We start from the raw sequence: 27,599 nt of genomic DNA, 5'->3' as shown, positions 1-27,599 counted from the left end.
TCTGTGGGCCCGTTCTAGAGTGTAAAAGGAGGACAGGCCCTCCGGGACCACCGTGTCTCGGAGCCAGGTCTCCAGGTAGCGCACCATATCGCCTTCCTCAACCTTTTCCGGCAGGCCCACTACCCGAATGTTATTCCTCCTGTTTCGGCCTTCCGCATCCTCCGCCCTCCGTTCGAGGGTCTCGATTCGGGACATGGCATCCTTTATCGTCGCAGCCAGGGTTCTCTGCGCCGGTTCGATAGTCTTCACCGTACTCTCCACCTCCTTGACCCGGTCCGAGAGTTTACCGTGGTCTGCCCTAAGGAGGCCCAGGCCAGTCGCCACCTGGGCAATGTCCTGTTGTAGGGCCGACCGAGTTGCCTCTATGGCTTCCAGTACACGGTCGAATTGTTGCTGGAGTGGTGCGCCACCAGGTCTTTTAGGATCTCCATGTTCTTCCTTGTCCTGGGCCTCAGAGTCCGAGGTGGCCTGGCTGGATCCCTTGGCTCCTTTAGGTTTCCCCATGCTGCCAGGGGCTCTCCGCAAAGGTCCCGGAGTAGTCGCCTCCGTGTGCAAGTGCCCAGCACGACTTTCCCGGGGTTTCGCCCTCCAGTCCGGAATGGGCGATCTCCTTCTCCAGAGCCTGTGGAGACTCCGCCGTTTCGGCTCACGCCACCGCCACGGCGTCCGAGGGCACCGATAAGGGGGCGGAGACACCCGTCTCCAAGTCGGGCAGGCCCGTTCACCCACTATAGCTCCGGGGGGAGGGCCACCAACTCCCCCGGTTGTCCTGTGGCGCCCGAGTGTCGCGCCATCCATGTAGTTGGGGTGGCCAGGAACTCGCAGCTAGTTGCGGAGTCGCGGTGCCAACCACTGCCTAGAACTGAGTGCACCCGTGCCCGGTGCCCTCTAACGCGTGGGCACCCGCCCGGTCGTCTAAACGAGTATGGTCCCGCCGTAGAGGGTCCGAACCAGCCAATGTCCAATGTCTAAAACAACTGAGGCTGGTGAAGCCGGGTGCCGGGCGACACCCGCGAGACCTCCTCAACTCCGTAGGTTCGATCAAGGGGACAAAGGGGTCCGGGCGCCATATTGGGTCGCACTCCGCCACTCCGCAAACTTCGGCATTTCTTCAAAGCCACCTCCGTCCAAACTCCACCAGGGCCCTCGGGAGGGTGTCGTCGCCTCGCTCAACCGAATGCGGGGTCTGGGGTGCCCCTCAGCCTCCGATGTTCAGGATAATTCCGGGCTCAGTCCCGGAGCCGAGCTCTCAGGCGACCATCGCCATCGGCGCCCAAGCCACGCCCCCCCCCAGTACCACTGTCATGTTTGCTTAAGTTGGACCTGGTTAGTCTACTGACTTCTACCTGTCCCTTATCTGCCTCATCTCCAGAGGGATCCTCATCCTCATCCTCCTCCACATCTTCATTCTCAGTTGAGAGGTGGATGAGGTCAGGGTCACCTCTGGTTCCCTCAAGGGGAGGCATGCCTCCTTCTGGATTAGAAAGGCAAAGAAGTTTCTCAGCCTTTCTGGCATCATAAGTCTCTAGGAGACCAATCAGAAAGGAGGTGGTGGGGTTAGCCCCTTGCTTAATCTTCCTAGAGGTACATACTTGTCGTAACTCATGGAAGCTAAGCACAGTATATCTTGAAGGGATGACCTGTGGAGGGTCAACTGACACAAGGGGAGACTCAGAGTTTCCTCCTTTGTCCGACATACTGTTTCTAGTGTGGTGTAAGTGATGCACCTACCTACACTATGTGTTTACCTACTGATCCCTTGCTAAGAGTTGCAGCCAAGGTGTGCTAAGCCTTGAGGAGCCTCAACAGCTGGTTCAGTAGAACTCAGAGTATTCTAAGCTTAGTTATATGTACTAACAGTACTTATGTGATCTTTCAACAAGATATTCTTAGGATATGTGTGGTAAAACAACAGCAAGCTCAAATCCCAACCGCTGCTCACCAATGTGAGAAGGTGGCCTGATATGCAGTGGTCACTATTCTAGTGAACACTATGTATCAGTCCAGCAACCCTTATTGATGATTGGTTGTAAGTCAACCTTATAGACCAGCTATCCTAGTAGCGTGGATACGAGCAGTCTAAGGCTAAAGACTCGTGAGGGCGTGTTAAGCCAGCTGTTATACCACATATACCCCTTGAACACCAAGTGAAAGGACACCACACAAGTGTTATGAAAATAAACAGTTATTTATTAAAGATCACAACAGCCCTGTACTCTTTATGAGGACAGGGTACTAAGCACAAACCAAAACTCTTACAAAAATACTTAAGTTAGCACAGTATATACAAATGCCCGAGGGGCACGGAAAACCATATACTTGAAAAGTGGAATGCGAAATTACTAGCAGGTAAGTACAGTACTAATAGGCTTTGGAATCGCTAGGACTTGACTATAGAATTGTTAGATTACTTCTAGGAGACCCAGGGGACTCGGGTGCAGTGTGTGCACTCTCCCGCGAGATGCGGGACAAAGTCTATGGTAGCTAGGAATTGCAAAGTTAGTGTTCTCGGGCGAACCCGACCTGGTAGGGAGAAAACGAAAGTAGATTCTGACCCTTGGATAGTGAGGCTATGCTGGGGCACCGAAATGCCGAAGTTACCTAGCCCAGGGCCTGCAGCTGCATAGGACTCAAAAGACGTCGGGAATCCTCGTTGACGGACCAGGAGCCTGGAAGAAAGAAGTTGCTGGCAGGCGACCAGTGAAGAAAGTTCGGTGGATCCAAGCCTGGATCGATGGAAGATGACACCTGAAAGCAGAGGGGACCAAGTTCGAGACTACTAGCCAGTAGTCAGTGGGCACCAGGAGGGCACCGGATGGTAGCCACCTCGACAAGGCGTGTGGGTGACGCTGGGCTCGGAGATCTCACGGACCAGAAGGCGTTGTCGGCGACCAGGAAGGAGGATCGAGCTGTCCCACGAAGATAGAAGCTGTCGGCGTCGCTGGACCCAGGATTGGGCAACAAAGCCTTGGCAAATTCAAGCCCACGCGGTGGACCTAAAATGGCGTCTGGAGTGGACCAGGAGGGTCCGGGGTGCCTCTCTTGAAGAAGGAAGCAAGGGCCAGTCTGGAGCAACCAGACCAGCAGCAGTGATGTCGTCGGGCGTCGTTCAGAAGGCCACAAGCCAGCCGGCTAGTAGCCAAACAACGCGGTGCACAGCAAACAGCAGAAGGGCCCCACGCAGATCGTGGAGATGCAGGGAGGCTGATCTTGGGTGCTGGAGCTGCGCAGGGTCGGGGCTTCTCGGACCCCAAAGCACTCACCCGTGGAGGACACGGTGGGCTTGCAGTAAAGATGTCGTGCAGTCTTGGCGATCGTCGGTCCCTCGAGGTCTCGTCGCACTCACGGTTCTCAGCTTTGCTGTAGAGGTGAGTAGAGGTCAGAGGTGCCAGGGAAGCGGGGTCTCATCGAGCTGGGTCGTCGGATTCGTGATGAAGGACTTGCAGCAGACCGCAGTGTTCTTTAGGATGGTGCCTGCGGATGCAGGGTGACTACTCCTTAGCCACAAGGGAGAATCTTGATGAAGAAATCGTGAAGTCCTTTCGCAGAAAGTCGTGTCTTGATTCCAAAGATGATCTAATTTGAAAAGGGGGCCCGCTCCCATCTTTATACTAAAAAAGGGGGCTGACCCGGTGACTAGGTCCTGCCTATGGGTGGGACCAGGAGGGGGGTGGTTACACCCCTCTGCCATGCCGGACTTCCCCAGGCCAGGGGCTGGTGTGCCCCTGGAACTGGTTCAGACCGGCCTATGCGTAGTGAGCACCGGGGTGCCACTCAGCAGTCACCTTCCTGCCTACCCAGGATACACAAAACCATGTCTGGGACGGTGCTAGCACCGCCCCGGACAGGAAACCCTTTGTCCAGGCCTCCCTCGCTGGAAGGACTCCCAGCAGCAGGAGGTCAGACTCGTGTCTGTGGTGGCAGCATCCATTTTGTGGAGCTGAGGCTTCAGTTAACTTTAACCGGGGTTCACAGTTACATACATGTCGTGTCCCTCTAGAAGGGTGGAATGCTAACCCCGTCGCCAGAATTGGCGAGGGGTTAGTATTCCAATTCATATGACACCTTACTCGACATGTTTTGACAAAGCAATACCAAAGTTAGCATTTAACCGCGAGGATTATAATGCACTTAAGAGTATATGGTATGCGATATCATGGAACAGCTATTTGGACTTGGTTCCGCAAGCTGCAGACAGGCTCAGCTCATGCCAGAGCACCATCTCACACGATTCCAAGCACTCTGCCTTCAGGATTGTCAAGGCCTGCCATAGGAGTGACTGATAGGAATCTGTGTGTCCATTTTAGGGTTAGGTATAGGTATACTACACCTACAGCAAAGGGTGATTACACGACCTTGCCCCAGCTGTCATGCAGCCAGTGTGTCAAATTTAGGAGGCCAGCCAGGGGTGGCATAATACATGCTGCAGCCCCTGGCAGCCCTGGGTACACCTATGCCCTGAGTTACAGGGTCTGATAAGGTGGCCCAGTACCAATTGGTAAATGCACCTAGGGTACATGTCGTAATTTAGAAAGAGAACAGCCAGGCTGTGGGTCTGATTGGCAGGCCCACAGCCAGAGAAAGTCGTAAACCAGTGAAACAAAAGCAAAAAATCTGGGTGATCATAGGATTGCAGACCCTACTCTCCTACAGGCATTCTCCCGCCTTTTCAGACTGGCTTTAGGGCCAATAGCTCCACCATGGACAATATCATAGCGCCTTCTTACCTCTCGAAGCAAGCCGTTTTGAGGAACAAGCTGCCCCTGTTTTGCTGCTTCATAGACCGCTCCACGGCCTTCGACCGAGTCAATCGAAGATGGTTATGGGCAAAACTCAAATCTTGGGGGATCCCTCAAACCCTGCTAAAAGCTATAAAAGCCCTCTATGAGGGGACATGGGTCCAGGTCAAATTAAGTCCAACAATCGTAACACCAAGAATTGAAACTAATACCGGACTAAAGCAGGGTTGTGTTTTGGCCCCCCTACTATTCAACTTGCACACTGCAGACATGGGGCATGCCCAGAAAGATGCCAGCCTAGTACCTCCGAGATTGGAGAAGTTGGCCCTGGGAACCCTTCAGTATGCGGATGATAGAGTTGTCATGGACAACACCAGGGTGGGGCTCCAAAGAGCATTAGATAGTCTTGCAATATACAACAAGGAAAATAGCCTACGGATCAATGAGAGCAAGACCAAGATAGTAATCTTTGGTAAATACCCCCACAGAAAACAAGCAACATGGTCTTTGGGTGAGCACCGAATCAGGACAGCCACATCCTACAATTATCTGGGGGTATGGGTGTCGGAGAGGGCCACTGTAGCCAAACACATAAAGGAGTTAACACCAAGAATTAACAAAATAATCCTGTCTTTCAGACGTCTAAGCCATCGCCTAATTAGTCCATCTATAGAACCCATGCTAACTGTACTTAGGGCAAAACTGATTCCCTCAATCATGTATGGTCACTTAGCCTTCCCAGGAGCACTTGAGAAAGTCATCAATGCGGCCCAGATGAAAGCTTACAAGACTGTGGTACAAGCTCCTAGACAAGCAAGGAACACCAGGCTAAGGCTGGAAATAGGTTTGAACCGCCCGGAGTTGGTACTACAGGGGGACCTAATAAAATATTACATCAGAGTACTGAAAGCCCCTGGAAACAATCTCAAATATTCTCTAAAATGTATTTTCAGGGTAGCGGGCTCCCCATGGCACTCCAAGTTGGAACAAGCAATAGACCCGGGAGGCGTCACCAGGCGCTTTATAAGCTCCTTTAAACTAAACTAAACTAAACCTATTGAAAATCGAGGGAAAGAGCATGCCCCTTCAGGGAAGTCCTTATTCTGCCTGGGCCCTAGCTGTAAAGCGCCAAGTCCAGACCATCTCGTTTGAACTGGATCGCTCATCACTCCGTTATAACTCCCTCACATTGGCCCTGGACAAGTCATATACTCCTGGCAAAGTTCAACCATATTTGCAAGATTCACTTTCAGCTCAAGCAAGAAAGAAAATTCTATACTTGCACCGCCTGGCCCTCACGAGTTTGGATTTTAACCCAAAATGGGCACGAACTGACAGCACCATCTCCTGCCGGTTATGCAACTACCACAGAGAATCCTGGCGACACCTTTTATGCTGCTGTTCACAGCTGGCCAGCGATCGTCATCGTTTGCTGCGCGCGGCCCTAAGGGACTTGGGCTTCAGAACCTGCAGAGAGGCCTCGGACTGGTGCTTCTCAGAAACCACAACTTGCTTACTTACCAGGGTGGGCAAGTGTATCCATCAAATTAGAATTGCACCATATTTCCAACAAAAGGCCACAGAACTCAGGGGTTCTGTCATTCTGCAATGAAAATGATCTGGTGCCCTAACTCTGTCAGTAGTCACCTAATTCAGGGGTTTCTTGCAAGGCAACTGGAATCAGAAATCAAACTTGGGGCCAGACAGGGGGCTTGTTAAGAATTCATCTTAATGACAATTAGTAGTATGGAGAGAACCACCCTGTTAGAATCTTTATATAACCATTGATCCTTAGAGGGGCAAAGATGCGAAACGTTGCTAACCCAATAGTTTTACTTAAAAAATAAAAATAAAATCTTTTAATTGAATTTGTAAATGGATACAAAGTAGTAAATAGACCCTGCGTAGCCACGGTGCTATTTTGGGTTTTTACTGCGGGAAGGGTACTTGAGAGGGGGGTGTTGTTTATGTGTTTTATACTGTAAAGATTTTAAGTAATCGCACAGTTAATAATAACGTTACAGTAGTCCATAGGCCAGGCATGGGGTGAGAGGTATGTGCCTTGTCACATCTGTGTTATGTGCCATGTCGAGTGTGAGAGGGGTGTGTCATGTGCCATGCTATGTGTGAGAGTTTTATACCATGGCCCTCTGCACTTTGAAAGGGTCACCCATGCCCCCAACAAATGAATGCCCCTGGTGGGGAGTCCTGCTGCACCCACCTCTCTTTGCTGCCAGACTATGGGACGAAGTATTCCACCCAGGCCGGCTTTAGGGCAGTGCGACTGGTGCAGCCGCACTGGGCTTTGACCTGTGGAGGGGGCGCTGTGACCTCAAGGGGACGCTGTGTTTAGCAATATTGACTGGAGAGAGCCGAGGGGCACCTTTGCAGGTGGTAGTGAGAGGATCCGAGGTGGCAGTCCTGGGGTGTGGGGCCCCACCAGCGCTAAAGCCGGCCCTTCCACCTGGACCCAGGCACTGCACACCTCACTGTATCTGCACAGGTCCTTCAAGGCGCTTCTTCTGTGTTCCTCCTGCTCTCATTCAGCTGCCCAATCACCTGAAGAGCTTTTTCGGTGGCCGCATTGGAATGTCCTTCTTTCCCTCTTTCTTCAGCCTGACTGTTCAGTGCAGTGTTTTTTGTGTGTTTGCATTGCCTTTCGAACGTCCTGCCCTTTGCATTTTTCCACAAATAATTTCCTGTGTTCCATTTGTTAGGAGTTATTTAAGGCCAACTTCATGTCCCCGCCCCCCACCCCCCGGCTGTGCCTTTTGAGAATAACTGGGGATTTTTCTAGTATTTCTAGTTTATTATTATTAATATTATTATTGTTTGTCGTGTGACGTGTCTGGCGGAACTAATGATAGTGCTGGTGAGAAATAAATACCAAACATACTGCAGATGGCTATTGTTCTCGTTTGTAAGTGGTGCTGAGTAGTAACTCATTACTAAAGCTTGTTTCTCGTTACTAATGCTGCACCTTTTGATGGACCGCTCTCTTTTTGTTGTAGCTGATATCGCTGCGATGTATGAACTCAGTGTGGCGCCAAAGCCGGACCCTCCGCCCCCCATGGCTCAACCAGAGAGATCCGCTGAGGACTGGGAGCGAAGCAGGTAACCCCAGGGAGCTGACTGTTCTGGTGTCTGTGGATGTGAGGTGAAGTTTGAGCGCAGCACATAAGGATTGCACCTACTCAGATTGTACAGTACAACCCCACGGTGCTTGCTGACTGACGGGCCATGGCCTGTGCAGCAGCCCAATGCACCATGAACAGGACTCTTTTTCCACTTAGGAGTCTCTTATGATGACTTGAACAATGAGAGCAACTCCCTGGTGTTCCCAGGGTGAGAGCTGCAAGGAGGTTAAAACACTTTCTTCCATCGAAAAATGTGTAATTTGCAAGAGAGTTCATAGCTATTGATCCCCTTGGATCAGAAGTAAAGAGGGAAGATTTAGAGATAGCCCAGGACAGTGGAAGACAGAGATCCTGGTATTTTTAGTGGTCCTCAAGCCACCCACAGGCAACCTCACACTCTTTCCATCTAGTCACTGCTCTTCCTTCACACTCTGCCTATATAATCATTGCACCCCTACTTATGCACCTTCATGCATCCTCTACACTTTCCTTTTGCAACTCTGAGCGACTGTTGGACTTGGCCCTTCTGCCTGGCAGGTTCACTCCTGAACTTTTTGCTTTGTGTTTGTGACCCAGTGATAGTGATTTCTGGTCGTTGCGCACTTTGACACTGTGGCGCAGTGTAAAGTGCGTGCGCTCCCTGAGTGCGTGGAGTGAGACTGGCCTGCCCTCCCATAGGAATGCATGGGGAATGTCTGTGTCCCTGGTAGTTCCTGATGCGCGAGGCGTGCATGCTCAAGTTTGGTATGTGCACACTCGTGTGATTGAATGCTTCGCAACGATGTATGTGACATGACTGTGTCTTGTGCGGAAGCGCCTCTTCTAGGAGTTGGCATATTAGTGTAAAATATGCCTGGCGTGTGATTGGCTGGAGCTGGCTGGGATGCCAGGCTCCAGGAAGTCTGTGTGGGTCTTCCCCGGTGGTGAATGGAGAGATTAGCATGCTGATGTGAGGGAGGGGCTGCGCCTGTGTCCTGAATGAAGCTGGGTTTTCCCCACACAATGCTGGCTCCGCCCCCTGTGGTGCGACTGATGACCCTAGCCTGCCTGATGAATGAAAGGGGTGGTTGAGCTATCAACAGTGCTTACAGAACAGCTGTGACTGGTTCTGCCCCCACCCTGCACCTACAGACAAAGGAAAAGGTGTATAAAAGAGGGGCTGTGACCCCATTAAAATGTTCTTGTTTGCTGCTTGAATCTGCCAGAGGCCTGCTGCTACTTGGGCTCAGGGGAAGGCTTGCCTCCCTGAGCCCTGCCCAGCCCCTGGACTGCTGAGATGCTGGATTTCCAAAGGACTGTGTTGCTTTCTGTGCCTTCCTAGCGCCTGGGAGCGCTGTATTTCTTTCCTAGCGCTTGGGAGCGCTTTATCCTGCCTATAGCGCTGGGAGCGCTGTTTTCATGCCCACAGCGCTTGGGAGTGCTGTTTATCCAAGCCGGTGCCCACCCGGCATTTGCCCCGTTCTGCGAAGGGTCCCTGGGCCCCAGCGAGTGCCTACCTCGCTTGACTTCTTATTATTTAATTTCGAGGGTGCCTACCCCTCTTGCCCCCGAGAAGCGAGAGAGCCGGTGCCGCTGCCGCGGCGAAACCGGAAGCCAGGCTCGATCCGCCTGACTATGGGAGGGGCCTAAATTTGGTCACTTCCGCTTCCCCCTGCCCGGGGGAAGCCTTCCTTTTTCCATTGCCGGTCTCCCGTGTGAGGAGGGAGACCGGAGCTGATGTCCGCCCCGGAGAAGGAGTCCCTGAGGAAGCGGGCTGGGCGCCTTGTGAAGGCGGGGCTCCCATGAGGAGGGAGAGCCCCGCCAGGCGCTACCACGGCCCAAGAGAGAGCCGCAGCTGAGCACCGCCAGCCGACCCGGTGAGTGTGTTGAGGGAGAGGAGGGGCGTCGGGGCACATTGCCGGTGCCCGCCCCTCCCCTCCAGAGCGAGTCTCATTGTGCTAAGAGGCCCGTGCGGCCTCAAGTAATTCCGAGTCCCCCGAGAGGGACTCCGCCTACCGCACATTGCTCCCGAGCCCATGAGAGGCTCGTTGCCCATTTTTGGCCATGTCGAGTTCCCCGAGGGGGGACTCCAGCGAAGGCCCCCGCCTGATTCACGAGCCCTGAGAGGCTCCAACGTTGGCTACAGTTCCTTGAGAGCCCGAGAGGCTCAGGGGGCATCCCAGTTCTTCGAGCCCACGAGGCTCCCCGCCCCCCAGCTATCTTACGAGCCCAGAGAGGCTCGATTGCCAGTTCTGTGTTCTAAGAGTCCAGCGAGGCTCCCACATTGGCCCCATTGATGTTCTTGAGCCCTGGAAGGCTCCAACGTATCCCCACCAGCGTTCCTTCAACTGCCCAGCACTTCGTGGGCAGTTGCACCGTTTAGGACCCTGACATTGGGACTGCCACAGGTTGTGGTTTACGTGACTGTGTTGCATAGTTGCTTGTCCTTACACCTCTGAATGGGTAGATTATTCATCATGTGTTTCCTGCACCTCTGAATGTGTTTCTATACGTCATGTGCTTTGCTTTTACACCTCTGAATGTTTTTTTAGGCATCATGTGTTTCCTTCCTTACACCGCTGAATGTATGTTTATGCATCATGTGTTTTGTCCCCAGGTCTGTACCCCTAAATGTATGGTGATATTTAGTTGGTGTTCTTGCTAGTACAGGTGGTGCTAGTGAGGTCCTGGTTCCCTGCGTGACCTGTTCCAAGGTGGTTAGGATTGCGTAGGGGGTACTTACCTGATTACCAGTAGTTACTTGTTTTGTGCTACAGTGATTTTCTGTTATGTTCTAAGTGATATTCCAAGGGCTTGATACTGAGCTCGCCCCCTGACCAGAGTCCCAGGACCAGTGGACTCTATTGTGCCTTCCCTGACAAATTGCTGGGACTTGTCTGATCTCCCTTGGGCCCCTGGGGCCTCGCCTGAAGTGTGCCTCGCTCACTCCCCTCGGCAGCTCGTGCCTGGCCGCCCGCTCAAGCCTCGGGCAGCACCACTCTCCCCTGAGCTGCGCCGCTTCGCTGGGCCGCCCGCATCCTGCCCCCCCCCCCCCTCTGAGCCGCACACATTGGTCGCCCCAGAGAAACGCTTGTACCTTGCCGGCCGCCCGCTCAAGCCTCGAGCCGCACCACTCTCCCCTGAGTCGTGCCGCTTCGCTGGGCCGCCCGCTCAAGTTTACTAAGGAGGTCACTCGCATTATCCCTGCAACCAGGTCGGGAGGTACTGTCCGTAGGCTCTATGTTCTAAGTTCTAGGCCTACAAGTATTGTATTCTAAGTTCTAAAAGTGCTGATTCCTGACAGTGGTCCAGGTGGCCCTGTCTTGTACATATCCCTTGTAAATTCTGCCCGTGCCTGTTGGCACATTGTAAAGTGTGTGTTTTATCTAATGTGTTTTGGTGTAATACAAAGGCGATTTTTATATATAACCTTGTGTGGAGTTTCCTTTGTGGTGGGCCTTGGGTGTTGTTGCTGGGGTGCGTGCGCAAATACTTAACTCCTATCGCCTCCAAGTTTAGCCTTGCTGCTTGCGCCACGTTACCTAGAGGGTGAGCAGGGGTTATCTTGGCGTGTAACTCCCTTGCCCTGACTTAGGAGTGGTGGTCTCTGACTGACTTTGGCGTAAGCCCTGGCCAGCCAGGGATCCCATTTCTAACATTGGACGCAGCGGTGAGGATAAGGATTTGTGTTTGCGTTGTACCACAGTGGCAACTGGCCACATCTACAAAACTCTGCATTTTAGATAAATCACATTTTGGGGATTATTGTATGGAGTTTGCTAAAAATGTCATTTCTGTGGAAATGTGTTTCTTGTGCACTTTGAATCTGAAAGAGACACGTTAGTGATAGATTCCTTACCTTAGAATATCCCCAGGCGTCAGACTGGATCCGGAAAGTTTTGCGTAGCAGTACCCTTGCGCGTCGGTAGGTGTCGTCTACGGCTCCGCGTCCGTCGTCGGCGTCGTGGGCGCCGTGATGACGTCGTCGGAGTACTTAGACGCCGCCTCCGCATGCTGACGTCAGTTCTTCTTTTTTCCGCGCCAGCCAGCGCAGATCTGGAAAGAGCAGTTCCCTAGTACTTTTTGACTAAACTTTTGTGATCTTTTTTGATCCATTTCGAAGTCTTTATGACTCCGACGGTGCCGTTAGGGATGCCCGGATTCAAGCATTGCGACGAGTGCGACCGTACCATGTCGGTCACGGATCCCCACCGCTTGTGCCTGATGTGTTTGGGCGTCGACCATGACGACGAGGCCTGCTCCGACTGTCGGGCCCTTTCGAGGAAGGCCAGGCGGGAGCGGTCCCGCAGGCGACTCGAGACCCGCCAGTCGGCCCCGCGCCGTGTGAGGTCCCGGTCCCGGTCCCACGGAAGGTCGAGGGACAGGTCGCGGGGACGGAGCCGTCACAGCTCCGGGAGTCGGCGCCACTCCTCCGGGTCCAAGTCGTCAGGTAAGAAGCATAAGAAGTCGAAGAGACATCATCGCTCTTCTGACTCCCCCCGACGCTCGCGCGATGCGGCCGGGGTTCGGCCCCATACCCCCCAGTCCCTGGGCTGAACGCGACGCCGGAGGAGATCGAGCGCTTCCTCATGGCCATGAGGTCCCTTTCTCCTCCGACGGGTTCCACGGCGCCTTCGGGCCCAGTGAACCTGTCTGGGGGCCCTAGTGGGTCGGGGGCTACGACCCCGATACCGTCGGGTGCTTCGGCCTCGACGCCGCCGGCGCCTTCGGGCCCGGCGCCGCAGGGCTCCACGATCCCGACACCGCCGGTGCCCTCGGGCTCGGCGCCGCAGGGTACAGCGGTCCCGGCGTCGTCGGTGCCTTCGGGCCCGGCGCCGCAGGGCACCGCTGGGCCCTCCTCGGGCGATGGATCGTCACCGGTGGACCTTACGACCCCCCCGGCGTCGGTCCGTGTGGTGTCCCCTCCGGCGTCGTCCTCGGGCGGCGCCGTCCCCGATGCCTCCTATCGGCGCCGCTCTCTACGCCGTTCGGAGATTTTCATTTCTATGAACCCACCTCATTCACTTGTGACCCTGAATCTCAGGAGATGGGGGACGAGGAGAATTGGGAGGGGTCTGAGGACCCTCTGACCAGGGAGTGTCAGTCTAACATGGACTGGACAGGAGACCTTGGGGAGGCCAGTGGCCTGGACACCTCTCCAGACACTGGATTTGTCTCTCCTCCTACCGTGGCTTCGGAGGAGGGCGCTACTTATAGTGTGGTGTTGACGAGGGCTGCTAAGGCCTTGGGCCTTGAGCTCCCCGTCGCGGCCGTGAGGACTAACCTCCTCACTGAGGTCCTTAAGCCGCAGTCATGCTCCATGGAGCCTCTGCTGCCGTTTAATGAGGCCTTGACGGACGTTCTTTTGGGCACTTGGTCCAGGCCCGCTACAGGTTCGCATGTAGATCGGAACGTGGCCAGACGCCACCGTCCGGCCCCGGGCGACCCCTGTTTCCTGTCCACCCACCCCACCCCCGAGAGTCTGGTTATCCAGGCCTCTAATTCCCAGACCGCATTCCCGACGACTCCCCCCGATCGGGAATCCAAGAGGTACGAGGCCTACGGCAAGAAGGTCTTCTCATCCCTTGCTTTGGGACTGCGGTCTTCCAACACTGCATGCCTCTTGGGCCGTTACACCCACTCTCTGTGGGAAACGGTGGCGGAAGTGCTGCCAGAGTGTCCGTTGGAGGTACGGGCCAAACTCGGCCAAGCCCTTGTGGAGGGTCGGGACGCAGCAAAGTATTCAATCAGGTGCGGACTGCATACTACTGACTCGCTGGGCAGAGCGATGGCTGTGACGGTGGCGATACGACGCCACGCCTGGCTGAGATCCGCCAACTTCTCGGCAGACGTCCAAAATACACTCATGGACATGCCGTTCGATGGCCGTCGCCTTTTTGGCGACAAGGCAGACCATGCGCTTGAGCGCTTTAAGGACTCCAGGGCTACGGCCAAGTCCTTGGGCCTCTCGGCCCCGCGCCAGCAAATGGGTGCCTTTCGCTCCTTTCGTGGCCAAGGAAGGGGCGTCCCCACACGTGCCGCCAGCCACTCGCCGCAAACTGTCGTCCAGCGCGGCGGCAGCCGTGGAAACCGCCGTGGAGGCGGTCGGGGAAACAAGCGGAGCCAGTCCACACCTGCTCCCGCAGCATCCGCCTCTAAACCCTCCTAGTCCGTGCTTTTCGGCCCATGTGACGCCAGTGGGAGGCAGGGTTCGCCATCACCACTCTCCCTGGCGTACAGTCACTTCGGACAGGTGGGTGCTGCAGATCGTCGGAAGGGGCTACTCCCTCCCCTTCGAGACGACCCCTCAAGCCATGCCACCGCAACACCACCGCGTATCGGGGGATCACTTGCGGCTCCTGCAGGAGGAAGTTTCGGCCCTCTTGGCCAAGGGGACCATCAAGCGCGTTCCTGGGCCAGAAGTAGGACGTGGTTGCTACTCCCACTACTTCCTTGTACCCAAGAAGGGCAAAGGGGCCTACGCCCTATCTTGGATCTGAGGAACGTCAACGGCTTCCTCCGGAAGGAGAAGTTTAAAATGCTGACACTGGCTCAGGTCTTGGCTGTCCTAGACCCAGGAGACTGGATGGTAGCGTTGGACTTGCAGGACGCATATTTCCACATCCCCGTCCTGCCGGCCCACCGGTGTTACCTGCGGTTCACGGTAGGCCTCGAGCACTTTCAGTTTACCGTGCTCCCCTTCGGCCTTACCAGCGCCCCACGGGTGTTCACGAAGGTGATGGCGGTGGTCGCAGCTCATCTGCGCAGGTTGGGGGTCTCAGTCTTCCCCTACCTAGACGACTGGTTGTTGAAGGTGGGCTCGCCCCAGATAGTCGTCAGCCACCTCCAGACTACGGCGGATCTCCTGCACCAGCTGGGATTTTCCATCAATGTGCCGAAGTCACACCTGTGCCCCTCTCAGAAGCTCCTTTTCATCGGAGCAGTTCTCAACTCGGCGCAGTTTCGGGTTTACCTGCCCGAACAGCGGGTTCGGGATATACAGGCTCTGATTCCGATCTTCGGGCCGTTATCCCGGGTTTCGGTCAGGTTGACTCTGCGGCTTCTGGGGCTGATGGCCTCCTGAATCCTTCTGGTGCATCACGCACGGTGGCGGATGCGGGCTCTGCAGTGGGACCTGAAGTTTCAGTGGGCCCAGCACCGGGGCAACCTGTCCGACCATGTCCTGATCTCGGAGGGCACTGCGAGACAGCTGCAGTGGTGGCTCACGGACGGCGATTGGATCAACGGCAGATCCCTCTCCCTTCCCCAACCGGAGCACGTAGTTGTGACGGACGCGTCCCTCCAGGGCTGGGGAGGCCACTTGGGAGAGGCAGAGATCAGAGGTCTCTGGTCTCCGGCGGAGTCCCGGCTCCATATCAACATGTTGGAGCTGCGGGCGATTCGTCTGGCACTGAAGGCATTCCTCCCGTCTGTCCGAGGGAGTGCAGTGCAGGTGTTCACAGACAACACCACCGCCATGTGATACTGCAACAAACAGGGCGGTGTGGGGTCGTGGACCCTTTGCCAGGAGGCTCTGCGCCTCTGGCAATGGCTGGAACATCAGGGCGTGACTCTGGTGGTTCAACACCTGGCAGGTTCTCTGAATGCCAGGGCGGACAAACTCAGCCGTCGGTGCTCGATGGATCACCAATGGCGTCTGAACTCGGACGTGGCGCAAGGCCTCTTTCTGCAATGGGGAGAGCCTTGGTTAGATCTATTCTCCACCGAAGAGAACGCGCAATGTCATCAGTTCTGCGCGTTGGAATTTCCAAGGCGGCGCTCGCTCGGAGACGCTTTTCGTCGCGAGTGGAGCTGCGGTCTGTTGTACGCCTTTCCGCCTATACCTCTTCTGCCCAGAGTGCTGAAGAAGATCAAGCGCGACCGGGCACAAGTCATCCTTGTGGCCCCGGACTGGGCACGAAGGTACTGGTATCCCGAGCTACTCAGCATGTCAGTCGATCCCCCGGTTCGTCTGCCTCTTCAGGAGGACCTTCTGTCGCAGCAGCAGGGGACGGTCCTCCACCCGAACCTGTCCAGTCTCCACCTCCATGCTTGGAGATTGAGCAGCGACAGTTGAGGCCATTTGACTTGCCTCCTGAAGTTTGCAACATCATTCTGGCAGCCAGGCGTCCCTCCACAAAGACGGTATACGCCTGCAGGTGGAACAGATTTGTGGCATGGTGCACAGCAAAGGCTGTGGATCCCATCAATGCCCCTCTTTCTGAGGTTCTTCTCTTCCTTCTTTCTCTTGCCCAGCAGGGGTCTGCTCTGGGCACTATCAAGGGCTATCTTTCAGCTCTTTCAGCCTTTCTGAGGCTGCCTGACCAACCTTCTTTGTTCAAGTCCCCTATCGTAAACAGATTTCTGAAGGGCATCACTCATACCTTTCCTCCTGTTCCCTTCGTGATGCCTCAGTGGGACTTGAACCTGGTTCTAACATTTCTGATGTGCGCTCCCTTTGAGCCACTTCATAACTGTCCTCTTCGCCTTCTTTCTTTGAAGACTGCCTTCCTGGTAGCCATCACCTCTGCCAGGAGAGTGAGTGAGCTCCAGGCTCTCTCTTGTAAGCCTCCTTTCCTTTCAGTCCATCCGGACAAGGTTGTTTTGAGGACTAGGCCCTCCTTCTTGCCTAAGGTGGTCACGGCCTTCCACATTGGGCAGTCCATCACATTGCCCACCTTCTTTCCGCCTCCGCACCCCTCGAGAGAGGAGGAGAGGCTCCACCGTCTGGACCCAAAACGTGCGCTCTCGTTCTATCTGGATCGCACACGCCAGTTCCGGGTGGATGATCAACTCTTTGTTGGGTACGCGGGCGCTAAGAAAGGGAAATCGGTGCACAAGAGAACCATTTCTCGATGGATTATCATGTGCATCCAGGCGTGTTACTCCTTGGCTAAGAAGGAACCCCCTGTTGGGCTGAGGGCTCATTCCACTCGAGCCACGGCCACTACAACTGCCTTGGGCCGAGGTGTGCCCTTGCAGGACATTTGCCAGGCAGCTACGTGGGCCTCGTTGCACACGTTTGCTAGGCACTACTGCCTGGAAAGTCAGGTCCGGAGGGACGGTTACTTTGGCCGTTCCGTTCTCCAGGACTTCCTGGTGTGAATATTGGTTCGCAGACCCACCACCACGGGGATGGTATTGCTGGGGTATCTATTCTAAGGTAAGGAATCTATCACTAACGTGTCTCTTTCAGATGTGTAACGATATATCTGTAAGAGACATTAGTTAGTGATAGATTCCTTACCGACCCACCCATCCTCCCCGTTCTGCGAACTGATATCTAGGGTTAAGGTCATCCCCTTTCAGGGCCCTAGTTTCTTGGCACCAGTGTCGGTTTTTGTCATGGCTCTGCGCTTCTGGCGCGGAAAAGCTGTGGCTAAGAACTGACGTCAGCACACGGAGGCGGCGTCTAAGTACTCCGACGATGTCATCACGGCGCCGCCGACGACGGACGCGGAGCCGCAGACGACGCCGACCGACGCGCAAGGGTACTGCTACGCAAAACTTTCCGGATCCAGTCTGACGCCTGGGGATATTCTAAGGTAAGGAATCTATCACTAACTAATGTCTCTTACAGATATATTGTTACACAAGTAGTAACTTGTGCGTTAGGTGTCCCTAGCTCGGGAGGGTAGATCATCCCCCTAAGTGCAGTGTGTTTTCTGGATTCACGAGAAGGGTGGGATCCAGTGGTGGCAGCATAAGTGTGTTCAGTGCATGTGTCCCCCGTCCCTGCCCTGGAGTTATGGTACCTGTGTCACGTGTGGTCAGGTTGAGAAATCCGGGGTGGTAGAAACTGCCTTACCAGTCTGGGGAGGGGTGTGTGTGGATGAATGGTGTGTGGCACTGGACGTGTGTGTGAGTTCTCTGGATGGGGAGCTTGCTGAATGCTTGTGTACTCTTGTTGTGCTCAGATACCTAAAGTTCTGTGTGTTAAACTTTTCCCAAGAACGTCTGCAGACAGTGGAGCCGGCTTTTGATTTCTGTGGTCTATTTAGAGACAGATGTTTGGAGTTGGTAATGTTCTGGGAGGAGAGAGGCATAGGGGATGGAGTGATTCCAAAAGGAGTGGCTGAGGTGTCTTCCAGCCCAGTGTGGTGGAAGAGGTTAAGTGTAGCCCAGCTAGGTCTCGGTGTAGGGGCTCACGTCCTGTCTCAAGAGGAGAAGGAGTGGGTGGGACTGAATGTCTCCAGGTGCCCGAAACCCAGTGTCAGGGCCTGGAATGTTTCTGAAGGGAACGTCAGGTCGGGGGCCTAGGCTGTACCAATAGGTCATTTGTGAAAGATCTCCCAGAGTGTTTGAAGAATGTAGAACATCAGTGAACAGGATTTCATGGGTGGGCCTGAAGCTCATGGGAGTTTCCCCTGCCCCTGTGCCATTGTGTTAATTGTTGGGGAGTGACCCTAAGAAAAGTTCTGGTCTTCCAGCCCAGTGTGGTGGAAGTGGCTCAGAGGAGCACAAGCCTGGTCTTCGTAGTCTGGGTGTTTTTTTCTTAGGAACACCAGGTAAGGGAGCCTAGCATGTCCGTATGGAGCGTCCGTCTAGGGAGATCTCCCAGTGTGGAGAGAACGTGGAGCGCCTGTAAGCAGGGCTCTAGTAGTTCTGCTATCTGGCAGTACCGCTCCAGTTGGGAGGGTGCAGAAGTCCAGATGGAGGGGTGCGAGGGGGATAGGTTCCCCAGTGGAGTAACCAGTGTGTCAGGGGCCAACCAGAAGGGTTGTGTCGCCAAGGAGTGACCAGGGTGATGCCACTTCTGTCCTGAGTGTCAGGCAGACTTGTACACGACACATTGGTTATGTGTCACCCTCAAGGAAGTCCTGGTGTGCCAGGCATCTGACCAAAGGGGTACGTCCCTCGGTTGGGGAGCCAGTAGCCGGTGTGTCCGGATCTGGACGTAAGGGCAACTGTACGTAGTGCCCTGAAGTTACAAGAAGGAACTCCTGCCTGAAGAGAAGGAACCGGGTAAGCTGTATGGGGGATTGACCTGCAGTGGTTGCCTTGCTGCTGAAGGAGGAGTGAATTCGGATCCCAGGTGGGAGAGTGTGTTCTGGAGGGTGCTTCAGAAGTAGAGGTAGGGTGGGGCATTCTTGCCCGTGACCTCTGGTCAGCTTGAGGGTGCGGACCCTAGGTTGAAGGATCAGTGGTAGTTTGGAACTACACTGAGAAAGGGAGTGGAGAATGGCTATTGTAGGCCACGGGTTACCACCCCCCACTCTGTGGATTGGTAGGGACCAGTGGTATCTGGGTGGCCTAGGGCCTGGTCCTAGCCGTGGACAACTAAGGAGTACCAGTGGGGCCTGTTGGGCCTGTTTTATTTTTTTAGTATGTGCTTCTCTTATGGATAGACGTGGCGTAGAACCGGAGGGTGTCCCTGCAGTGCGGGCCCGCGTCCGTGTTCTATCGCCCCAAGCAGGGAAGTCCATCACGGTGGTGATTGTTCTCCCCTGCGTTTTGGCTGGAAGGGGATTGTGTTGGACTTGGCCCTTCTGGCAGGTTCACTCCTGAACTTTTTGCTTTGTGTTTGTGACCCAGTGATAGTGATTTCTGTTCGTTGCGCACTTTGACACTGTGGCGCAGTGTAAAGTGCGTGCGCTCCCTGAGTGCGTGGAGTGAGACTGGCCTGCCCTCCCATTGGAATGCATGGGGAATGTCTGTGTCCCTGGTAGTTCCTGATGCGTGAGGCGTGCATGCTCAAGTTTGGTATGTGCACACTTGTGTGATTGAATGCTTCGCAACGATGTATGTGACACGACTGTGTCTTGTGCGGAAGCACCACTTCTAGGAGTTGGCATATTAGTGTAAAATATGCCTGGCGAGTGATTGGCTGGAGCTGGCTGGGATGCCAGGCTCCAGGAAGTCTGTGTGGGTCTTCCCCGGTGGTGAATGGAGAAATTAGCATGCTGATGTGAGGGAGGGGCTGCGCCTGTGTCCTGAATGAAGCTGGGTTTCCCCCACACAATGCTGGCTCCGCCCCCTGTGGCGCGACTGATGACCCTAGCCTGCCTGATGAATGAAAGGGGTGGTTGAGCCATCAACAGTGCTCACAGACCAGCTGCGACTGGTTCTTCCCCCACCCTGCACCTACAGACAAAGGAAAAGGTGTATAAAAGAGGGGCTGTGACCCCATTAAAATTTTCTTGTTTGCTGCTTGAATCTGCCAGGGGCGTGCTGCTGCTTGGGCTCAGGGGAAGGCTTGCCTCCCTGAGCCCTGCCCAGCCCCTGGACTACTGAGATGCTGGATTGCCAAAGGACTGTGTTGCTTTCTGTGCCTTCCTAGCGCCTGGGAGCGCTGTATTTCTTTCCTAGAGCTTGGGAGCGCTTTATCCTGCCTATAGCGCTGGGAGCGCTGTTTTCATGCCCACAGCGCTTGGGAGCACTGTTTATCCAAGCCGGTGCCCACCCGGCATTTGCCCCGTTCTGCGAAGGGTCCCTGGGCCCCAACGAGTGCCTACCTCGCTTGACTTCTTATTATTTAATTTCGAGGGTGCCTACCCCTCTTGCCCCCGAGAAGCGAGAGAGCCGGTGCCGCCGCCGCGGCGAAACCGGAAGCCAGGCTCGATCCGCCTGACTATGGGAGGGGCCTAAATTTGGTCACTTCCGCTTCCCCCTGCCCGGGGGAAGCCTTCCTTTTTCCATTGCCGGTCTCCCGTGTGAGGAGGGAGACCGGAGCTGATGTCCGCCCCAGAGAAGGAGTCCCTAAGGAAGCGGGCTGGGCGCCTTGTGAAGGCGGGGCTCCCATAGGAGGGAGAGCCCCGCCAGGCGCTACCACGGCCCAAGAGAGAGCCGCAGCCGAGCACCGCCAGCCGACCCGGTCAGTGTGTTGAGGGAGAGGAGGGGCGTCGGGGCACATTGCCGGTGCCCGCCCCTCCCCTCCAGAGCGAGTTTCGTTGTGCTAAGAGGCCCGTGCGGCCTCAAGTGATTCCGAGTCCCCCGAGAGGGACTCCGCCTACCGCACATTGCTCCCAAGCCCATGAGAGGCTCGTTGCCCATTTTTGGCCATGTCGAGTTCCCCGAGGGGGGACTCCAGCGAAGGCACCCGCCTGATTCACAAGCTCTGAGAGGCTCCAACGTTGGCTACAGTTCGTTGAGAGCCCGAGAGGCTCAGGGGGCATCCCAGTTCTTCGAGCCCACGAGGCTCCCCGCCCCCCAGCTATCTTACGAGCCCAGAGCGGCTCGAGTGCCAGTTCTGTGTTCCAAGAGTCCAGCGAGGCTCCCACATTGGCCCCATTGATGTTCTTGAGCCCTGGAAGGCTCCAACGTATCCCCACCAGCGTTCCTTCAACTGCCCAGCACTTCGTGGGCAGTTGCACCGTTTAGGACCCTGACATTGGGACTGCCACAGGTTGTGGTTTACGTGACTGTGTTGCATAGTTGCTTGTCCTTACACCTCTGAATGGGTAGATTATTCATCATGTGTTTCCTGCACCTCTGAATGTGTTTCTATACGTCATGTGCTTTGCTTTTACACCTCTGAATGTTTTTTTAGGCATCATGTGTTTCCTTCCTTACACCGCTGAATGTATGTTTATGCATCATGTGTTTTGTCCCCAGGTCTATACCCCTAAATGTATGGTGATATTTAGTTGTTTGTTCTTGCTAGTACAGGTGGTGCTAGTGAGGTCCTGGTTCCCTGCGTGACCTGTTCCTAAGGTGGTTAGGATTGCATAGGGGGTACTTACCTGATTACCAGTAGTTACTTATTTTGTGCTACAGTGATTTTCTGTTATGTTCTAAGTGATATTCCAAGGGCTTGAAACTGAGCTCGCCCCCTGACCAGAGTCCCAGGACCAGTGGACTCTATTGTGCCTTCCCTGACAAATTGCAGGGACTTGTCTGATCTCCCTTGGGCCCCTGGGGCCTCGCCTGAAGTGTGCCTCGCTCACTCCCCTCGGCAGCTCGTGCCTGGCCGCCCGCTCAAGCCTCGAGCCGCGCCGCTCTCCCCTGAGCCGCGCCGCTTCGCTGGGCCGCCCGCATCCTGCCCCCCCCCTCTGAGCCGCACACATTGGTCGCCCCAGAGAAACGCTTGTACCTTGCCGGCCGCCCGCTCAAGCCTCGAGCCGCACCACTCGCCCCTGAGTCGTGCCGCTTCGCTGGGCCGCCCGCTCAAGTTTACTAAGGAGGTCACTCGCATTATCCCTGCAACCAGGTCGGGAGGTACTGTCCGTAGGCTCTATGTTCTAAGTTCTAGGCCTACAAGTATTGTATTCTAAGTTCTAAAAGTGCTGATTCCTGACAGTGGTCCAGGTGGCTCTGTCTTGTACATATCCCTTGTAAATTCTGCCCGTGCCTGTTGGCACATTGTAAAGTGTGTGTTTTATCTAATGTGTTTTGGTGTAATACAAAGGCTATTTTTATATATAACCGTGTGGAGTTTCCTTTGTGGTGGGCCTTGGGTGTTGTTGCTGGGGTGCGTGCGCAAATACTTAACTCATATCACCTCCAAGTTTAGCCTTGCTGCTCGCGCCACGTTACCTAGAGGGTGAGCAGGGGTTATCTTGGCATGTAACTCCCTTGCCCTGACTTAGGAGTGGTGGTCTCTGACTGACTTTGGCGCAAGCCCTGGCCAGCCAGGGATCCCATTTCTAACAGCAACCCTCAGACACCACATTTGGTACTTGCACATTTCCTCATGCAGCTCTTGTGCAACCATCAGATTCTCCACATCTAGTTACTGCCCACTCCTCATGCAGCTCTAGTGTGACCCTCAGACTCTCCACATTTAGTTGCTACAACTCTCCTCATGCGGCTCTTGTGTGACCCTCAGACTCTCCACATTTAGTTGCTACAACTCTCCTCATGCAGCTCTAGTGTGACCCTCAGACTCTCCACATTTAGTTGCTACAACTCTCCTCATGCGGCTCTTGTGTGACTCTCAGACTCTCCACATTTAGTTACTGCACCGCTCCTCAATCAGCTCTTTTGTGACCCTCAGACTCTCCACATTTAGTTACTGCACCTCTCCTCATGCGGCTCTTGTGTGAGTCTCATACTCTCCGCATTTAGTTACTGCACCTCTCCTCATGCAGCACTTGTGTGACCCTCAGACTCTACACATTTAGTTGCTGCACCTCTCCTCATGCAGCTCTTGTGTGACCCTCAGACTCTACACATTTAGTTTCTGCTTCGCTCTTCATGCACCTCTAGTGCGACCCTCAGACTCTCCACATTTAGTTGCTGCACCGCTCCTCATGCGGCTCTTGTGTGACCCTCAGACTCTCAGCATTTAGTTGCTGCTCCGCTCCTCATGCAGCTCTTGTGTGACCCTCAGACTCTACACATTTACTTGCTGCTCCGCCTCTCATGCAGCTCTACTGCAACCCTCAGACGCTCCACATTTAGTTGCTGCACCGCTCCTCATGTGTCTCTTGTGTGACCCTCAGACTCTCAACATTTAGTTGCTGCACCGCTCCTCATGCAACTCTAGTGTGTCCCTCAGACTCTCAACATTTAGTTGCTGCACCTCTCCTCATGCAGCTCTTGTGTGACCCTCAGACTCAACACATTTAGTTGCTGCTCCGCTCCTCATGCAGCTCTACTGCAACCCTCACACTCTCCACATTTAGTTGCTGCACCGCTCCTCATGCAACTCTAGTGTGACCCTCAGACTCTCCACATTTAGTTGCTGCACCGCTCCTCATGCGGCTCTTGTGTGACTCTCAGACTCTCCCCATTTAGTTGCTGCACCGCTCCTCATGCGGCTCTTGTGTGACCCTCAGACTCTCAACATTTAGTTGCTGCTCCGCTCCTCATGCAGCTCTTGTGTGACCCTCAGACTCTCCACATTTAGTTACTCACCTCTCCTCATGCAGCTCTTGTGTGACCCTCAGACTCTACACATTTACTTGCTGCTCCGCTCCTCATGCAGCTCTACTGCAACCCTCAGACGCTCCACATTTAGTTGCTGCACCGCTCCTCATGCGTCTCTTGTGTGACCCTCAGACTCTCAACATTTAGTTGCTGCACCGCTCCTCATGCACCTCTAGTGTGACCCTCAGACTCTCCACATTTAGTTACTCACCTCTCCTCATGCAGCTCTTGTGTGACCCTCAGACTCTACACATTTAGTTGCTGCTTCGCTCTTCATGCACCTCTAGTGCGACCCTCAGACTCTCCACATTTAGTTGCTGCACCGCTCCTCATGCGGCTCTTGTGTGACTCTCAGACTCTCCACATTTAGTTACTGCACCTCTCCTCAGGTAGCTCTTATGCGACCCTCAGACTCTCCACATTTAGTTAATGCACCGTTCCTCATGCGGCTCTTGTATGACCCTCACACTCTCTAAATGTAGTAACTGCACCGCTCCTCATGCACCTCTAGTGTGACCCTCAGACTCTCAACATTTAGTTGCTGCACCGCTCCTCATGCAGCTTTTGTGCAACCCTCAGACTCTCCACATTTAGTTACTGCACCTCTCCTCATGCAGCTCTTGCGTGACCATCAGACTCTACACATTTAGTTGCTGCTCCGCTCCTCATGCAGCTCTACTGCAACCCTCACACTCTCCACATTTAGTTGCTGCACCGCTCCTCATGCGTCTCTTGTGTGACCCTCAGACTCTCCACATTTAGTTGCTGCACCGCTCCTCATGCAACTCTAGTGTGTCCCTCAGACTCTCAACATTTAGTTGCTGCACCGCTCCTCATGCAACTCTAGTTTGTCCCTCCGACTCTCAACATTTAGTTGCTCCACCGCTCCTTATGCACCTCTAGTGTGTCCCTCAGACTCTCCACATTTAGTTGCTGCACCGCTCCTCATGCGGCTCTTGTGTGACCCTCAGACTCTCCACATTTAGTTACTGCACCTCTCCTCAGGCAGCTCCTGTGTGACTCTCAGACTCTACACATTTAGTTGCTGCTTCGCTCTTCATGCACCTCTAGTGCGACCCTCAGACTCTCCACATTTAGTTGCTGCACCACTCCTCATGCGGCTCTTGTGTGACTCTCTCAGACTCTCCCCATTTAGTTGCTGTACCGCTCCTCATGCAGCTTTTGTGCGACCCTCAGACTCTCCACATTTAGTTACTGCACCTCTCTTCATGCAGCTCTTGTGTGACCATCAGACTCTACACATTTAGTTGCTGCTCCGCTCTTCATTCAGCTCTACTGCAACCCTGACACTCTCCACATTTAGTTGCTGCCCCGCTCCTCATGCGTCTCTTGTGTGACCCTCAGACTCTCCACATTTAGTTGCTGCACCGCTCCTCATGCAACTCTAGTGTGTCCCTCAGACTCTCAACATTTAGTTGCTGCACCGCTCCTCATGCAACTCTAGTGTGTCCCTCCGACTCTCAACATTTAGTTGCTCCACCGCTCCTTATGCACCTCTAGTGTGTCCCTCAGACTCTCCACATTTAGTTGCTGCACCACTCCTCATGCGGCTCTTGTGTGACTCTCAAACTCTCCATATTTAGTTACTGCACCGCTCTGCATGCGGCTCTTGTGCGACCCTCAGACTCTCAACATTTAGTTACTTCACCGCTCCTCATGCTTCCCTAGTCAGACCCCCCAGGATATAGCGGCATGGATTGGCAAATTTAGCGGCACAAAAATGAAAATTTAGCGGCACAAAAATGGAAATTTAGCGGCATTTAGCGGCATTTTATTTTGGTTTTTTTGCAACACCAAACACAGATATATTCAGTATTCTGCGTGGTAACACACTGGAGATGAAGTGGGAGCGATTTACGAAATAATGATGAAGAAGAGAGGCCAGGGAGACGAGCAGAGAAGATGAATAGCCAAATGCGTGGGAGTACAAGTCTAACATTGAACAGTAACATAAATAGAAAGCCATAGTCGGGAAGCAGCGTGGTGAAACATGTAAAAATCCTGTATAATTACTCCAAGAATAAATGTAAAATGTTATTTAGACACTTAATGTTTTACTGTCTTTCCTGTCCACTCACAACATTCATTTTCCCTCCGTTTACACAAAAAGTAAACATTTACCTTGTCTGGCTTTAACTTAATAAGTTCATAAGTTAAAGCCAGACAAAGTACATGTTTACTTCTTGTGTAAACGGTTAAGCACTCGAGGTGGCCTTCTAACAAACACCAGCGCACCGAGCCTTACAGCCAGCATGGAAACAACAATGCCGAGTCACAAAATACATAATTTATAAAGACGGACAACTTGAGAATTGATTAATGCCAAGGACAGCGCAGATTTGGTGTGAAAAGGACATTTAACAAAAATGAAAATAGATGTAGGATACGGATGCATTCATAATGTAAAGTTGCCCACAGAAACGTCAGAAAATGTGAAGCCAGCCCAGTAAATATCATACATGTGGCGCTGATGCTTGCTTGTTAAAAAGTAATTTACCTATAGCAACCCGATCACCAGTTTCTATATTGATAGGACATAGTTTCTGTGGGTATGGATTTATATTATATAAATCCATACCCACAGAAACTATGTCCTATCAATATAGAAACTGGTGATCGGGTTGCTATAGGTAAATTGCTTTTTAACAAGCAAGCATGATAGTATTGCAGCACAAGTCAAGAGAGAAGCCTGGATGTTTTACCCGCGGCCTTAAACACGCAGCCCAGGCCGGGGGCCGGTCGGCCACATCTCCGTCTGCCCCCCTCCCACCCGGGCAGCGCTCTCCCCTGTGTGTGCGGCGGGCCCCCACCAGCGTGAAGGACGGACGTACCTGTGTCCTGTTCTCCGGCCGGCTTTCCTCCTGCTCTCTGAGGAAGAGTCTTCGTGTCGCTGCCGCTTCGTGCTCTCTCCCCCTCTTGCTGGTGTGGTGCTGGTCTTCTCCCTCGCTCGCTCGGCCACCGCCCTCGACCTCCTGGCTCCTTCTCTTCTCACACGCCGCAAATCAATCCTGGGTCAATCCTGGGGGGAATGGGAACCATGGGTGCCTCACGCCATCTCTTTTAAGGCGGAAACGGGCAGGTGAAAGACGGCGCTCGGGCGAAAACGGCAAATTTCGCGGGCTTTTTGCCTAATATCGCGGCATTTCCCGAGATCGGCCGATTTCGCGATTTTTTTGCAAATCGCGAAATCGCGATAAGCTGGAGGGTCTGCCTAGTGCATCCCTCAGACTCCCAACATTTAGTTACTGCACCGCTCCTCATGCGGCTCTTTGTGTGACCCTCAGACTCTCCACATTTAGTTACTGCACTGCTCCACATGAGTTGTCATAGATGCAAGGAATGTACAGGAACTTCTGCATCAATACAACAAGGGATGTACAGTAACACTGTCATCGATACAAGGGATCCACAGGAACGTTGTCATTGATACAAAGGATGTACAGGAATGTCAGCATCTATACAACAAGGGATTTACAGGAACGTCGTCATCGATACAAGGGTTGCATAGGAACGTCGTCATTGATACAAGGGTTGCATATGAACGTCGTCATCGATACAAGGGATGCACGGAAATGTCGTCATCGATACAAGGGTTGCACAGGAACATCGTCATTGATACCAGGGTTGCATAGGAAGGTCGTCATCGATACAAGGGATGCAGAAGAACTTTGTCATTGATACAAGGGTTGCATAGGAACATCATCATTGATACAAGGGATGTACAGGAACGTTGTCATCGATACAAGGGATGTACAGGAACGTTGTCATCGATACAAGGGATGCACAGGAATGTCATCATCGATACAAGGGATGTACAGAAACGTCGTCATCGATACAAGGGTTGCACAGGAACATTGTCATCGATACAAGGGATGCATAGGAACGTCGTCATCTATTCAAAGGATGTAGAGGA

The 27,599-nt window shown here is 53.8% G+C and overlaps 1 protein-coding gene across 1 annotated transcript in view; it reads left to right on the top strand.

Moving 5' to 3' along the window:
* Positions 1-27,599, top strand: part of SPAG17 (sperm associated antigen 17) — a 1,900,597-nt gene that overhangs the window by 1,605,943 nt on the left and 267,055 nt on the right. The window contains exon 41 of the mRNA XM_086935838.1: positions 7,751-7,853. Within this exon, the coding sequence (XP_086791964.1) occupies positions 7,751-7,853 (103 nt within the window). The remainder of the gene's footprint in view (positions 1-7,750; positions 7,854-27,599) is intronic.

Source organism: Lissotriton vulgaris, chromosome 8 (genome assembly GCF_964263255.1).
Source record: "Lissotriton vulgaris chromosome 8, aLisVul1.2, whole genome shotgun sequence".
Classification (NCBI taxonomy): domain Eukaryota; kingdom Metazoa; phylum Chordata; class Amphibia; order Caudata; family Salamandridae; genus Lissotriton; species Lissotriton vulgaris.
This window is presented reverse-complemented; position numbering and strand designations above follow the sequence as displayed.